This window comes from Falco punctatus, assembly GCF_963210335.1.
Source record: "Falco punctatus genome assembly, chromosome: 3".
Lineage (NCBI taxonomy): Eukaryota > Metazoa > Chordata > Aves > Falconiformes > Falconidae > Falco > Falco punctatus.
In genome coordinates, this window is record NC_137582.1 from 3,879,482 (window position 1) to 3,893,443 (window position 13,962).

At 39.3% G+C, this 13,962-nt stretch overlaps 1 protein-coding gene across 3 annotated transcripts in view; it reads right to left on the reverse strand.

Moving 5' to 3' along the window:
- FAM135B (family with sequence similarity 135 member B) overlaps positions 1-13,962 on the reverse strand; it is a 220,797-nt gene that overhangs the window by 142,904 nt on the left and 63,931 nt on the right. For all 3 annotated transcript variants that reach the window (XM_080381174.1, XM_080381173.1, XM_080381172.1), the window contains one exon: positions 6,052-6,147. In XM_080381174.1, coding sequence (XP_080237300.1) covers positions 6,052-6,128 — 77 coding nt within the window. In that variant the 5' untranslated portion in view covers positions 6,129-6,147. The remainder of the gene's footprint in view (positions 1-6,051; positions 6,148-13,962) is intronic.

Consider the following 13,962-nt stretch of genomic DNA (forward strand, 5'->3'; position numbering starts at 1 on the left):
GATCCCCTGTCCCATAGGGACTCACTGCACTGCTCCAGTCAGGTCCCACAGAAGGGATGATCCTTCCTGCAGGTGCATTTTCCATTTCTGACACAAAGTTCTACTGCTTAAAAAAATAAAAATAAAAAATTGCTGATCACCATGTTCAATCCTAAGTTTAAGACCCCTTGTCTAGAACCTGGTCACAGGCTGCAAAGTACTCTGCAGACAGAAAGAAAGTTATCCTTTGCTTTGTACACTAGCTTCCCGTATGATCTGGTGTCCAACGTGCTCACAGTAGCCTGTGGGGCTGAGGAAATAACGTGCAGTGGTTTGTAGCAACCTCATGATATTTCTGCAGCTCAGGACGACTGACATTAGAACATCAGAGCATGAGGATATCTTCTATACAAACAGAGACAGCAGGAATATCAGTCATAAATATCTATTACGGTTGTTATCAGCAAGCAGCCTAGGGACACTCCAAAGCTGTAGGCTAGGCAGACCAGTTATGTGTGTGTATGTATATATACATTTATATACATATCTTTCAACAAAGGATAGTGAGCCATACTCACCATACTCTACAAGAAGCCGTTGTATAACTGCTGACTTGTGTCTTGATTAGGTTTACCTTTCCTTTCTCTGCTATGCACTGAACCATTGTGGTGTGACACACTTATTTGCAACAGATGGATATGCATATTCTCTGCATAATGTTGTCACTTGATTATACATCTGGTTACAGGTGTAATCTGGTTTACATCTGGTTAATTGTACAATCATCAATTACTACACAGAAATGGTAGAAAAGACACAAAGGGAACTGACCACAGTAGGTCACAGAAGCAGCTCCAGCAGGCAAGGCACAGGTTTTGTCACTGTACGCTGGCTGCATTTCAGAGAGGATACGCTAAGATTCTCTGCCACATCTAGCATGTGAAACATTATCTCAGTGTCCTGAGTACTATCTATCCAGGCCCCTTATTATCTCAATCTAGATTGTGCTAAATCTGTGATATTGCCTTAGTTAGCCAACCTATTAGGTGAGTCGGAGTTGGCCTTTAGCCAAGTTCTCTGTAAGTAAAGAAGTGACACAGAACAGTTACCTAATGTATTTAGGGTGAGATAAGTCAGAGTATTGCTTATTTGAAGGAGGAAGATAAATTCCAGATAGAAGAGTATCCTCTTTCCACTGACTATTTGATCCTTTTCAACAAATTCTGATGAGATGCTGCTCTTCACCTGCAGAACAGTTTCATATCTTAGGCTCCACTTTAGTTTCAACCTTTTCTCCCTACCACTGGCATGGGAGATCCCACCTCTCTTCTAGTAGACACAGGGTACCTGAAAATTAAAGAAGGCTACACTAACTAGTCAAATGGAAGAACTGTCTTCAACAGTCATGAAAATAACTCATCGTACATGATTCTCCTGAAGCTGGACATTTGCTACACTTTGGGACATCGATGTTCAGCTTACTGAACACCAGCACCTCGGCTGTTTTCATGAGTATGGGTTTGGGTTACGCTACTTCCAATCCTGTCAGTTCAGTGCAGCAGGTTCTCAACTATCACTCCATGACCATATAAAGAGTCGTTGCCTTCTTGCTCCTGAGCTTTGTTTTTCTTTTTTTTTTTTTTTTTTTGGAAGGTATCTGATGCTGCCTTAAAGTGAAGGTCCATTCAAGACTCACAGAAATATCCTGTCTTCATGTCAAGAAAAAGGTTAGTTCCATCAATACATCTGTTCCAAGGCACAGCACTTACTAGTCAAGAAACACATCACTTCAGCATGCCTATTAGCCGCCTTCTTTTTCTTCTTTTTTTTTTTTTTTACTTCATTTTTATTAAAGAAAATCTGTATATCATAAATAAGCCAGGAAAGTATTTTCAAAATGTCATAGATTTACTGTCCAAAAGTGATTTGTATTATATTACAGGTTAGAAGTCTCAAGAAATGTATATTTTTATGAACAGAGTAACAAGATTTGCCTGTGTCCTAGACTTTCAAATTTTTTTAATTTTTTTTTTTTTCATATCCTGACACTGTACTTCAAAGACCCCGGGAAATAAGGTCTGAACCTCAGAATACAATATGTGTTTTCCAGATATCCATCCTGACAAGAAAGGCACTGGTTGACTGCCAGACCCCAGTTTTCTGAGGAAAGGAGCTGCTGCATTTTGTCTCTGAAGGGGTGATTTCATGACTAAGTCTACTGAAACACTGTTGTCCATCTGGTAGGCAACAGGGATGTTTTGCCACAGAAAAGCTTAGTCTGCTAAGGCAGTAGATCCTGTTTTCAGCAGCTCTGAATGCTACTGATGCTTGGTCCGATACCTGCAGGATTTTGTAAACTCTGAGACCACCAATCTTTCCCACAGAGCAATGTTGCATTCATTTTAGAAGAAGCTGGAATACATTTTTACACTCATTTTTAAGCACCACCACCCCTTACACACATAAACCACCACTGTAAGTGTTAGACACTTACAAATTACAGCCTGAAATTTGTAAATTTCAGGAGGAGTAAAAAGACTGATAAGCAGTCCTGTGATTGGTGACTAATGACTTACCTTGATCCTGGTTTTCTAATACATCATTGCCAGAATCCTAGCAGTGTTAAGGCATTATTTCACCTTTTTTGTGCCCTCTATTCCCTCACAGACTCCAAAAGTTAGTTACCCTGTGGACACAGTAGTTGTGGGGCTGTATTTTTTTTCTCTGTTAAATAGATTTTGAAAAGCTTTAAGAAAAAAAAGGTGCAGAAGGATGGCTTTTGACAGAAGCAGACAAATCAATTAATTGATCTCTGGCAGTAAGGGATAATTTTATTTCCTAGTCTATTAAGGAAAATCAGAATCAGTTAGCTAATTTCACTAGAGAAAATAAGTCACTAGTTATTAAGCAGCACATAATGGAGAGAATAAAGGAAGGAAAACATAAAAATGTTTTTCCTTCCAGAAATTGCATTACTTATTACTCAACCTTTAGAACTCTGGCATCAAACAGCATTACAAATCCTTTGGTTTGACCAAAGAAAAGGTTCTGTCTTCCCCTATAGCAGCACCTACATCATTTAACCTTTGATGTCTACAAATACTGACACTGTTATGTTTGTGCCTCAGAAGAAGGTAAATTTAACACTAACTGAGCAAAGTAAACTGCCTGCAACACATAATTTGCTGACGACTGCTCCTGTTGTATAGGCCAGAAACAGAACCATAACAAATATTTGCACACAAAACCCCCCCCACCTCATTACTTTTGTATCAGTCTCTTTTCAGTATTATTCATTCATGCAGGTTAAGAAACATGAATCAAATATCACAAGGTATAATTCAAATAGATTAATGAGCTTCCATTTCCTGTGGTGAGGGAGAGGTGGCAATTGACTGTGTGTGCATAGAGAATTCAAAATAGCTTCCAGTACAATCAAAAGTAGCACAGCACTATTACTGAAGGCCTAACATTTTAAAGCACTTTGACTCTATGGCGTATGGCCAGGAGATCATGTCCTTAATCAAGTTTGTTTATTAACTATCACTTAACAGCTCCAGAAGGGCTGATTCTCCCAGGATTCTCTTGCTATCCCTGATGGATTTATTCATTCCTTTGTTTCCATGGAGCCCCCTTTTCCAAAGAGCTCACTGTTGGCCCAGCCACACTGCCCTAAAAGTACCATCTTTAGGATAGTTAACCAAGACATAGCGTTTTGGAAAAGACTGTCCTTATTTCTGCACAGTTACACAGTTCCATCTCAGGAATTTCAACTTTATGTCAGTTAGGTATACAGTAGCAGAACTGTTATGTATTTGTGGAGATACATAATCAGGTTTTTGATTATGTTTTTTTGATTTTGATTGTGTACCAAAGTAATAAGAGGAAAAGTAGATGACAAAAACTCCTATTATTATTAATATTATTCATTGTTCTTGATTTTGTTGTGAAAAAACACAGCATGTTGGGTTCCCACAGAAATTAAGATTCATTTCTGCTCCACTGCTATCCTGATGGACAACTTTTCATAAATCAACTTTCTGGCCTTCAGCAGGACAGAATGATACTGACTCAATTTACAAGGCACTCAAACTGCTACTTAAATAGAAAATTCCCATCATTATTACTTCTACCACCCTCTCATCTGGGGACACCATATAGTAATCCAAGAAATCCCAGATGTCTATAGTGAATATCAACAATGGCAATAGGGGAAAAAAATAAAGTGTGCCCAAGTTAAAATTAAATTTTGCAAGCTCATCTGTTCCATTTCTTTACACTTCCATGCTGCAGTGATAGGGACTGCTGAGCAGATGTAGCCAGGCAATGGATACTCATCAGCAAATATGAGACACAATAGAGGATTTTTTTTGAAATGCAAAGGTTAAAACTATGGAAGGGTAGCAAATGTAATACTATGTAGGATACATAGAAAAATTACTGTAAACAAATGAATGTAGTATAGCCTATAGTATCGTGTGTTTGGAATATTAATCAATAAAGCAAGGTAAGCACCAGTGGGGAAAAAAGCAAGGGTAATTAGGAACTCATTAGTGTGACAGCAGAATATATTATCGGTGTTATTGCTAGGTTTACCCACACACCAGAGATTTGATCTGACTGTCAAAGCCAAAGAAAGCATTTTATGGAAATTACTGAATTAAAAGCAGACCAATATGACAAAAACCAGGCAGCTCATCACAGTAACATGAGAATTGGGAAGATTCCTGGATAACCTCTGAACATCCCACTAACTCCAAAAAAATCACTGAACCCAGAGATAGGATTTCCAAATGTGAGGAAGATCAAACACTTGACATTGATCACCAGAAGCCAAGAAAAATAATCTATAGCTAGGTCTGTCTTCTAGGGTTATAAGGACCAGAATACACAGGAGACTTGTTCTATAACTCAGATAAACTAAACACCTCAAGCACAGAGGATTTTTAAAATATATACAACACAAGTACTCGGTATAGTCAGAATGCTTTCTAACGTAAAGGTGGTGGATACTTGCTTGGACACATGAACACAATGACAGATCCTGCTTTTAAAACTAAGGAGAGCCGTGTTTCCTTCATTCAAGTTCACAGCATCTTTTCTGCTTAGTTCATGACAGTGAAAATAAATAACAAAAAGCCCTTATACAGATAGAAACACCTCTACCTAATCCACCCCATCCCAATACCTGAAACAATTCCATGGTTTTCTTGCAGGAAATAGTGCTCAAGGTGGATAAGTCAGCTGTGAACTACCCGTGTGCCAAGCTAAGGCTTGAAAGAGAATATCTAGTGTTCTGTGTACATCAGTCCTAATAGACAAAAGAAAACACTATTCCATTAGAGCCACTCTTTGTCCATGACACACAGTCTTTTGACCTATCTGAGCCTTCTGTTCTCCTCAAAAAGTGTTTCTTTATCTTCTCTTCTCCTCACTGAAAATCTTTTATGGGGTCCAAGATGTGAGCAGAGTAACAACTCACACTTGGCCAGGCTTCTCCACAGCCACCAGGTTGTTAGAAAGACTATTAGGAAGAGTGATGCAAAAAAATAGAGGTAAAACTTTAAGTAGACCAGAAGCTGTACATGTTCTTCTAACTTACAGGGATGTGAAAAAACAATGTGGGCACCAGAACCAGAGCTTTAGACAAACATGAGTATTCATTTTCTCTTCTGAAATGGTAGGATTCAACTAAATTTCATAAAAGAATATAGTCATTAGATTTATTACCCTAAAATGAACATGTTTTTATTATAGTTCGATGCAGCTATCATTTAGCACAGTCCAGAAACATTTTAAAGCAGCTATTGTACTTCTTTCTGAACAGATGCTTAAAATAATTGGGAGCATTACAACATTGTATTACAAAAACAAGTCAGTCAGTCTTTAGTGAAAGTAATGTACATTGATCTTCCTTGACAGTAACGAAAGCCCAATGACATCCTTCCCTGCCCTGAAGATTGCATGAAATATAACTGCATTTGGCAGAAAAGAATGTGTTTTGCAGTTTAACTCTTTTCTGTAAACTACTCCTCTGTTATCAGCTGCAAATTAATGGAAATATGAACTCACCCTCTCTGGAAGAGGTCCACATTATGGAATTTGTGTAGCTCCACAGAAAACTCGACTGTTCCCTGGACCTCAGACATGATCTTTTCAGGTCATCACCTAAACAACACATATATACACGCATTATAAACATTTGAAGTATTTTGCTTAACAAATCCATGAATGGATTACTACATTTTATTCGGCATCTGGGGTTCATGCAAAGCTTGAAATCGACTGAAATCAACTGGAATCTTTCCAGGAACATCATTGGGCTCTATCTTCAGGAAGACTTGCTAAAAGCCAGATCAAAGCAGTAATTAAGAGACGTAAAAAGTCTAATTAAGCCTGAGGACAGAATGATAATATTATGGTAAGTATAAGAAGCAAAAAGTAAATAACATATTATGTGCAAGAATCTCAAAGCAAATTTTAATTAACTCTCTTACTACTCTTGTATAGGAAATTGATTTTTTTTTTCTTCCTGTTTTACCAAATGGCAGATATCCAGGGTCAGCACAGCTCAATTCTCTAAAAGCACAGGCCAAAGAGACAAAAGCTCTAGACAGATGAGAGCAGAATTCAGAATTCTCTTGCTTTTGACCCCGCCTATGACTTCACTAAAGTCCCGGAAGGGAAGCTTCTGAGGGAATATGAATAATTTAAAGATTAATGAATGGAACAGATTCTTCTGAGGAAAATGCTGACAATCAAAGTACCTAATAGGCCACAACAGCCAGATCAAGATTTTGAAACATTAGAGCCATTTAAAGATAATATCTCATGCTTTCATTGAATCACAGAATAATTCAGGTTGGAAGGGACCTCAGGAAGTCATACCTTATTCAAGCAAGCTTTGAAAAAGTAAGTTTCCAAAACCAGCCCTATTTAACACACAAGTGTAAACCTTTATTTCTCTAATTGTAGCAGAGGCCAGGGACTTGTACAGCTTTTGGACAGATTTTGAATTTTCTATTTACCCTTCCTCCTTTTCTCCCTGCAAGTCTACTTCTGGTAATCTGCAAGCTTTTTGGAAATTGTCTATACCACCATTGAGAAGATAGAGATCAGATTTGTTTCATTAACAAATTCACAAGCATCATTTTGGTAACTTGACAGCAGCCAAGTACAATGTCTGAGGACCAATGTCAGGGCTATTAATAATTCCCCTGAGACATACGGGGCTTTAAAAGGACACTAGCTCAGATGGCAAAGTGAAGAATTTCTCCGTATGTGCTAACCAGTAGTTTCCATGGCACTTAAAGGTTTGACCATTTCCTCCAATGAAGCAGGAATGAAGAGGGGTTTGATACATTAAGCCCACAGATAAGCGTTAGGCTGTAGCTTTCTGATAAGTCTTGGTGCTCTGGCTATCCTCTCAAGCACTACCATTTTTCAATAACAGCTTATTCCAGAGTTAAAAGGTTGCTGATGTTTCATTCTCCCTCCTCAAAACCTAACATTGCAGATGCTGACTTTGAAATGACAAGAATGGGATGTAAGATGTACACAATATATGGAATATATGTTGATGACTGTATAGAAAGGAAAGAAGCTATTGCTAAGCTGCCCATCTGATATGCCTCCAACGTAAGAAACTCTACATTAGCTCATGTCAAGCCATAATTTTGGAGCAGTTAAGGTAAACTCAAATGCTATTACTTGGCAGAATACTAGTATTATTTTTTATCTCCCCCCATTTCAACAGGAATGAGACTAATCCTTTCTCCTTTTGCCTTTCTGCACAGACTAAGGAATTGTATACTGTTTATAAGCATGTATATCACATATCCATCTTGTCGTATCTGTGATAGTCTTATCTGACTGTACAGTATCAGAGCAAAGCAGACTGTGTAGAAAGCCAAGAGAAACCACACAACACCACAAAGTACTCTGACAAGGTATTTAGCCCTGAGGAGGGTGTTAATTGGAAGAATTGCCTCTGGATAAATCTGCATGTTGTTCTGAGGCATATTTCCTTAGACCAAAAGCTCAGGATCAAAGGAAACTCCATGCTTTTGAAGACACCAGTTTAAAAAGTGGTGTGAATGGATGGCCAGCCAGTTCAGACTAGCACCAATACTGGCAGACAGAAAGCAGGACATGAAGCTAAGGTGAGCTAAGGTAAATGAAAAATTAAATACATGGAAATACTACACAGGTCTTCGCTATATTTACATTTTATTTTGCATGCTTTATACCTTTTCAAAACAAATATAGAAGAATTGTAAATAGCTACTACACCAGGTTGAACTTCCATCCACCCGACCGGCACACCAGAGGATCAGAGCAGATAAATCTGTGTCAGATGGCTACAGGGTCTGAGCCCCCAGCAGCAGGGCTTGGTACTTCAGGGAATACCTGACAAGTACTGAGGGGCCTCTGGTGCACTTTATCATCACGGCATTTAGCAAGGTTCAAAAAAAACCCTGCTCAGACACAACAGGATCATGCTTCAATGAAAGAAGCTATGAAATTTGACAAAACAGCTGTGGGCACCCCTGGGTCAAGAAAACACAGGTGCTTAAAATGATGCACTAAGTTTTCATTGTTATACTAGGTGCCTGTTTAAAAGAACCTGATCATAGTCCTTCAAAATCCAGGGCTTGTGAAGGACCTCTGAGAACCCCTTACTGACCGCTATGTGGGACAACCTCGGGTTATAAATAGAGGAATGGTTGATAAAAATAATACTGAAATAAAGGATGCCATTACATCAGCATTGTAAACTCAATAAGGAATGTTGCCAGTACTGAAGTATCACCAATTTCTCTGATAAGCAGTTTTTTAAAAAAATACAGAGGTGATTCATGGGAAGGCTTTAGTACATAGTGTTTTTTTCTTTCTAAATGCCTGTTTTTAAGTCAAGCTTCCTGCATTTTTCAAAAGGGAACTGAAGACAACAGTATTAAATATAAATTTCAAGTTACTAAACTAATATGGGAAGTGTTTTGGTCATATGCTTCTGAAAAAGCAGTCCCCATGATCATTCTCATCACTTCAAAGCACTGGACTGCTTCATAAAGGGCTGTGATTATCACTGGTTGTGCTGTGTCACCCTGTATGTAGTGACGTTGCAAGTCAGGTCACCACTTTGACAATTTGTCCTTCCAACTAGAGTTGGTGTCCTAGCAAGAGACAGTCAATTTCAATTGTCATTTTACTTGTATCAAGGAGACACTAACTGAAAATCAGAATCCTTTATACAAATAAAGCCCTATGAAAATACATGTTTAAAGATTTGAGACTGTCTCCCTTGCGTTTCTAATGGAAGACTTAATTTTGCTCCACACATCTCCGTTGCTGTCAGTGGAAATACCTTTTGGATTGGAGATTGTTCAGCATATGATACTGTCCAATCTGCATTAGCTTTATTCATCTTTATCCTCCATTGTTCTCTCCAATCTTTTTGGACTCACAGTATTTGTGTTAATGACATTTTAAAGATACAGTCAACTGACCGAGCCCTCTGACAGCAGGTTACTAGTTGGTTACGTACCACAAACAAATAACTGTTAAACATCTTGAAGCTAAAAATGAGTCTGACAATTCCTTGCTGAGGTAGCAATCAGCATCAACCCAACCAAAAGGAGTAGAGGAAGGTGAGATGGGGACAGAGCAGGATGGAAATAAGGGCAGGACACTGCATACTTTGACAGTCCGTAAACTTTCCAGCATTTTTGCAATTACATCTGAATGAAAAATAAACCAGACATTTTTTTAGTGCTTTCACCATTCTTGTCCATCTCCATCACAGAAGCCAGGAAGAAAAAAAAAAAAGGAAACAAGCAAGAAAAATACCACCAAGGACAAAAGAACAAAAACCCATGTGATGAAGTGCAATGACTCATAAACCTAGAAACATTTCATTTAGGAGGATAAAGCTGCCTCTCAGGAAACACAGCACATACTATCTCCAGTATAGCACCATTCTCCTTATTGCTTTTAAAGCATCTTCTGTTTTATTGTGAATTTCTTCTGAAGCTGGAATTTGTTGCAAACTGGGCATTTTTATTTGTTTATTTATTTATTAAGTATTCCTTGATTAAGTGTTTAGAATAAAGTCACAGTGAGATAGCCTTATTCTCCTCTCCACAAATGCCTTCACCCACTGTAAAATTCTAAGTAAGGAAAAGAGAAGCACAATAGAAGGAGGAAGATAAATACACACAAATGTGCTCTGAGTCTAGAGAATCAGGAGAAGCAACATGCTTATTAGACCAAATCTCTTTTGGGTTGTTTGTTTTTGTTTTTGTTTTGTTTTGTTTTTTTAAATTAATAAAATTGCTCCAATGTTCACCTTCATGGAGCTGAACTGGATCCCAGTTCTTGGAGTAGTGACTGCATCTCAATAGCCTTGTCTGAACATAGAGGAGTTGCTTCAGTCAAAGAAGTCACAAATGTCAGTAAGACCTTTCACTACAACACTGTCATTAACTGTTCTCCAGTTCACAGAACCTGTCTTTTTTTTTTTTTCTGCCAACACATCAGTAAAATGGGAGAGGTGAGGTCTTCAACAAGACAATTATTTCAAAAGGTGACACCTCTTTTTGTTAAAATAAATCAAGCCAGTAATTCTCTTCCAAGATTTTGGGTCATGGCAAGATATATCTTTTATACTTTTAAAAAGAGCCAATCTAAATACAATACTGAAGATAAAAAGAAATAAACTATTAAATAAGTAGTTACATTGTTTTATATTTATATATTTATATTTATTTATATACAGGACCTTCTGTAAGTAATATATATTTTGGAGTATTCAAGGATAAAGGTAGCATTGGATTTTATTCAGAATACCTCTTCTTTTCCTAAAACAGTTTTGTTTGTTTTCCCAGCACTGCTGAGGCTTTGTAATGTAAACTTTTTAACCAAATTATTATAAAACTTCCTTTTTTCCTGAGACATGTCTATCAGCCCTGGGGAAACCACCAAATATTACGGTTTTACTTCAGCAAAGTGATTCAGGCATGGGTTTATGTCCTTTTGAGTTGTTGAATTAGACCTTTCATCTTATTGTAACACAGTCAACAAGCTAGGAAAGCCAGTGAAGTATGTGATCCCTCAAGACCTGGCTTGAGTTTTGCCACAGCTTTGATTGTAACAGAAAATCTGCCTAGTATCCAGTTTCTCACTTTCAAGTACAAGAACTTCAACAGGTAGATAAATCAAAATATCTACACTCAGTGGAAATCAGATATCACCTCACTTAATATTTGGCCTCATTCAACAGTATGTAATGAAGTTCAAAGCCAGGAATATATGCAATAAAATTTCCACAGAAATCATGGTTTAATCCCAGTCAGCAACTAAGCACCACACAGCCACGTGCGTACTCCCACCCACCAGGATGAGAAGAGAATTGGAAGGCTAAAAGAGAGGAAAGTTGTGGGTTGAGATAAGAACAGTTTAATAATTGAAATATAATAATAATAAAGATGATGGTGTAATGAAAAGGAAAATAACAAAAAAAAAAAAAAAAAAAAAAAAAAAAAGAAAAAAGCAAGAGAAATAAAACCCAAGAGAGACAAGTGATGTAAATGAAAACCCAATGCTCACCACCAACTGGCCAATGCTCAGCCAGTCCCCAAGCACCAGCCCCCAGGCAACTGTCCCCCTACTTTATATGCTGAGCATGATGTCATATGGTCTGGAATATCCTTTGGATCAGCTGTGGCCAGCATTCCTGGCTGTGTCCCTTCTCAGCTTCCTGTGCTCCCCCAGCCTACTTGCTGGTGGGGTGGGGTGAGAAGCAGAAAAGGCCTTGGCTCTGGGTCAGTGCTGCCCAGCAGTAATGAAAACATCTCTGTGTTTTCAGCACTGTTTCCAGCACAAATCCAAAAGATAGCCCCATGCTAGATACTATGAAGAAAATTAACTCCACCCTAGCCAAAACCAGCACGTTCTCCACTCCTTATTCTGTACCTTTTCTGTCATACCCAGGTCCCACACTATCCAATACATTCTCATTACTCACTATCACCCTTCCCATCCTTTGATGTAATACACAGACATCATTCCCTTAGTCTATGGACCACCCCGAGAAGTGTCCATACAATCTCCACAAAATGTCCACTGAGTTCATTTAGTCCATGATTTTGGGCTCCATCTGTTATGGTGGTCACTCAGGATGGGAAAGGTGGTGAGTTACATGGAGTTACTGGGCACCAAAACCAGTTCAGGTCGGGCCACTGCTGCACTTGCACAGTTTCTTGTAAGGCTTTGTTCTCCATTGGTTCAGGTGATTGCTGCTACAGTAATTCCTGTAACATGCAACTCAAATCATGGGTTACAACAGTTTTAAAGTATTTCCATTACAGTCTCCACCCCTGGTCCCCTTGGCCCAGGTTACAGGGTGGACCATTGCAATGAACTCCTCCCCTTGCTCCTAGCCTGGCTAGCAACAAGAGGGTCCTGCTGTAGTAATCCAGGTCCTTGAGCAAAAACAGCCCCATGAATAGGTTTACCCTTTCCTGAGGAAGGAATACCCCAGGCTGTTTTTCCCAACAAGTTCCTTATATGTACTACAGAGATCTTATCTCCTCCCACAGTGTGCAGGGATTTTGACTCAGTGGGGCCATGCCAGCAAACAGATCCTCTAGTGTTAACTAGCCAAGTGGCTTCTGCTAAATGTGTATCCCAATGTCTGATTGTTTGAATGTCCCTCTCTGTTTGCTCTCAGTGTAGTGTTTAACAGTCCATTGTACTGCTCAGTTTTCCCTGAGGCTGGTGCACGACAGGGGATCTCATTGGCCCAAATGTTTATGAGTTTTTTCCAGAAATGAGTCCCATTTTCTGATCTGGTTCTTTCAGGGGTGCTGTGTCACCATAAAACTTGCTTTTCAAGGCCCAAGATGATGGTACCTTGGGCCGTGGCACGGATCACAGAGTATGTTTTCAACCATCCAGTAGTCACTACCATCATTGTAAGCCCACGCTGCTTGCCATGGCAGGTCTGTGCAGTGTGATATAACCAATCTGCCAGAGCTCCCACTTATTCATATTTCAGCCATCATCCTCTATAGCGAAAAGGCTTTAGCCACTTCGCTTGTTTGGTTATGGTTCATGTTTGATGTTCGTGGATAACCTGTGCAATGGCATCAATAGCCAATTCCACTCCTCAATCACGAGCCCATTTATACATTGCATCTGTTCCTAAATGTCCCGATGTGTCATGGCCCCATCAAGCTATAAATAGGTCACCCTTATGTTCCCAGTCCAGACCCACCTGTGCCACTTCAGTTCTAGCAGCCTGGTTCACTTGCTCATTGTTTTTATGTTCTTCAGTGGCATGACTCCTGGGTATGTGAGCATCTATGTGGCATACTTTTACAACCAGGTTCTCTACTCAAGCAGCAAAATCTTGCCATAATTCAGCAGCCCAGGTGGGTTTATCTCTGTGATGACAGTTGGTCTGCTTCCATTGCTGCAGCCACCCCCACAGAGCATTTGCCACCCCCATCCACGAGTCAGTATAAAGTACTGGCCTCTTCTAATTCAGCAATATCTAAAGCCAGCTGGATGGCTTTCACCTCTGCAGACTGACTTGATTCACCTTGTCCTGCACTTTCTGTGACTTGTCATGTAGGACTCCACAAAGCAGCTTTCCACCTTCGATATTTTCCCACAGTATGACAGGATCCATCTGTAAATAGGGCATATTTGCATTTTCTGGTAATTTATTATATGGATGGGTCTCTGGCACAAGTCGCCTTATCTAGTGACACTCCAAAATTTTGGCCCTCTGGCTAGTCCATGGTCACTTCCAGATTCCCAGGCAGTCAGGGTTTCCAATATGAGCCCATTTTGTTATCAGTGCAACCTATCTACACCATGTGACATCAGTTGCATGATGCATAGAGTGGAACCTCCCTTTCAATATCCAGCTGAGTACAGGCAATCCAGGTGCCAAAAGGAGCTCTACTTCAGTACCAA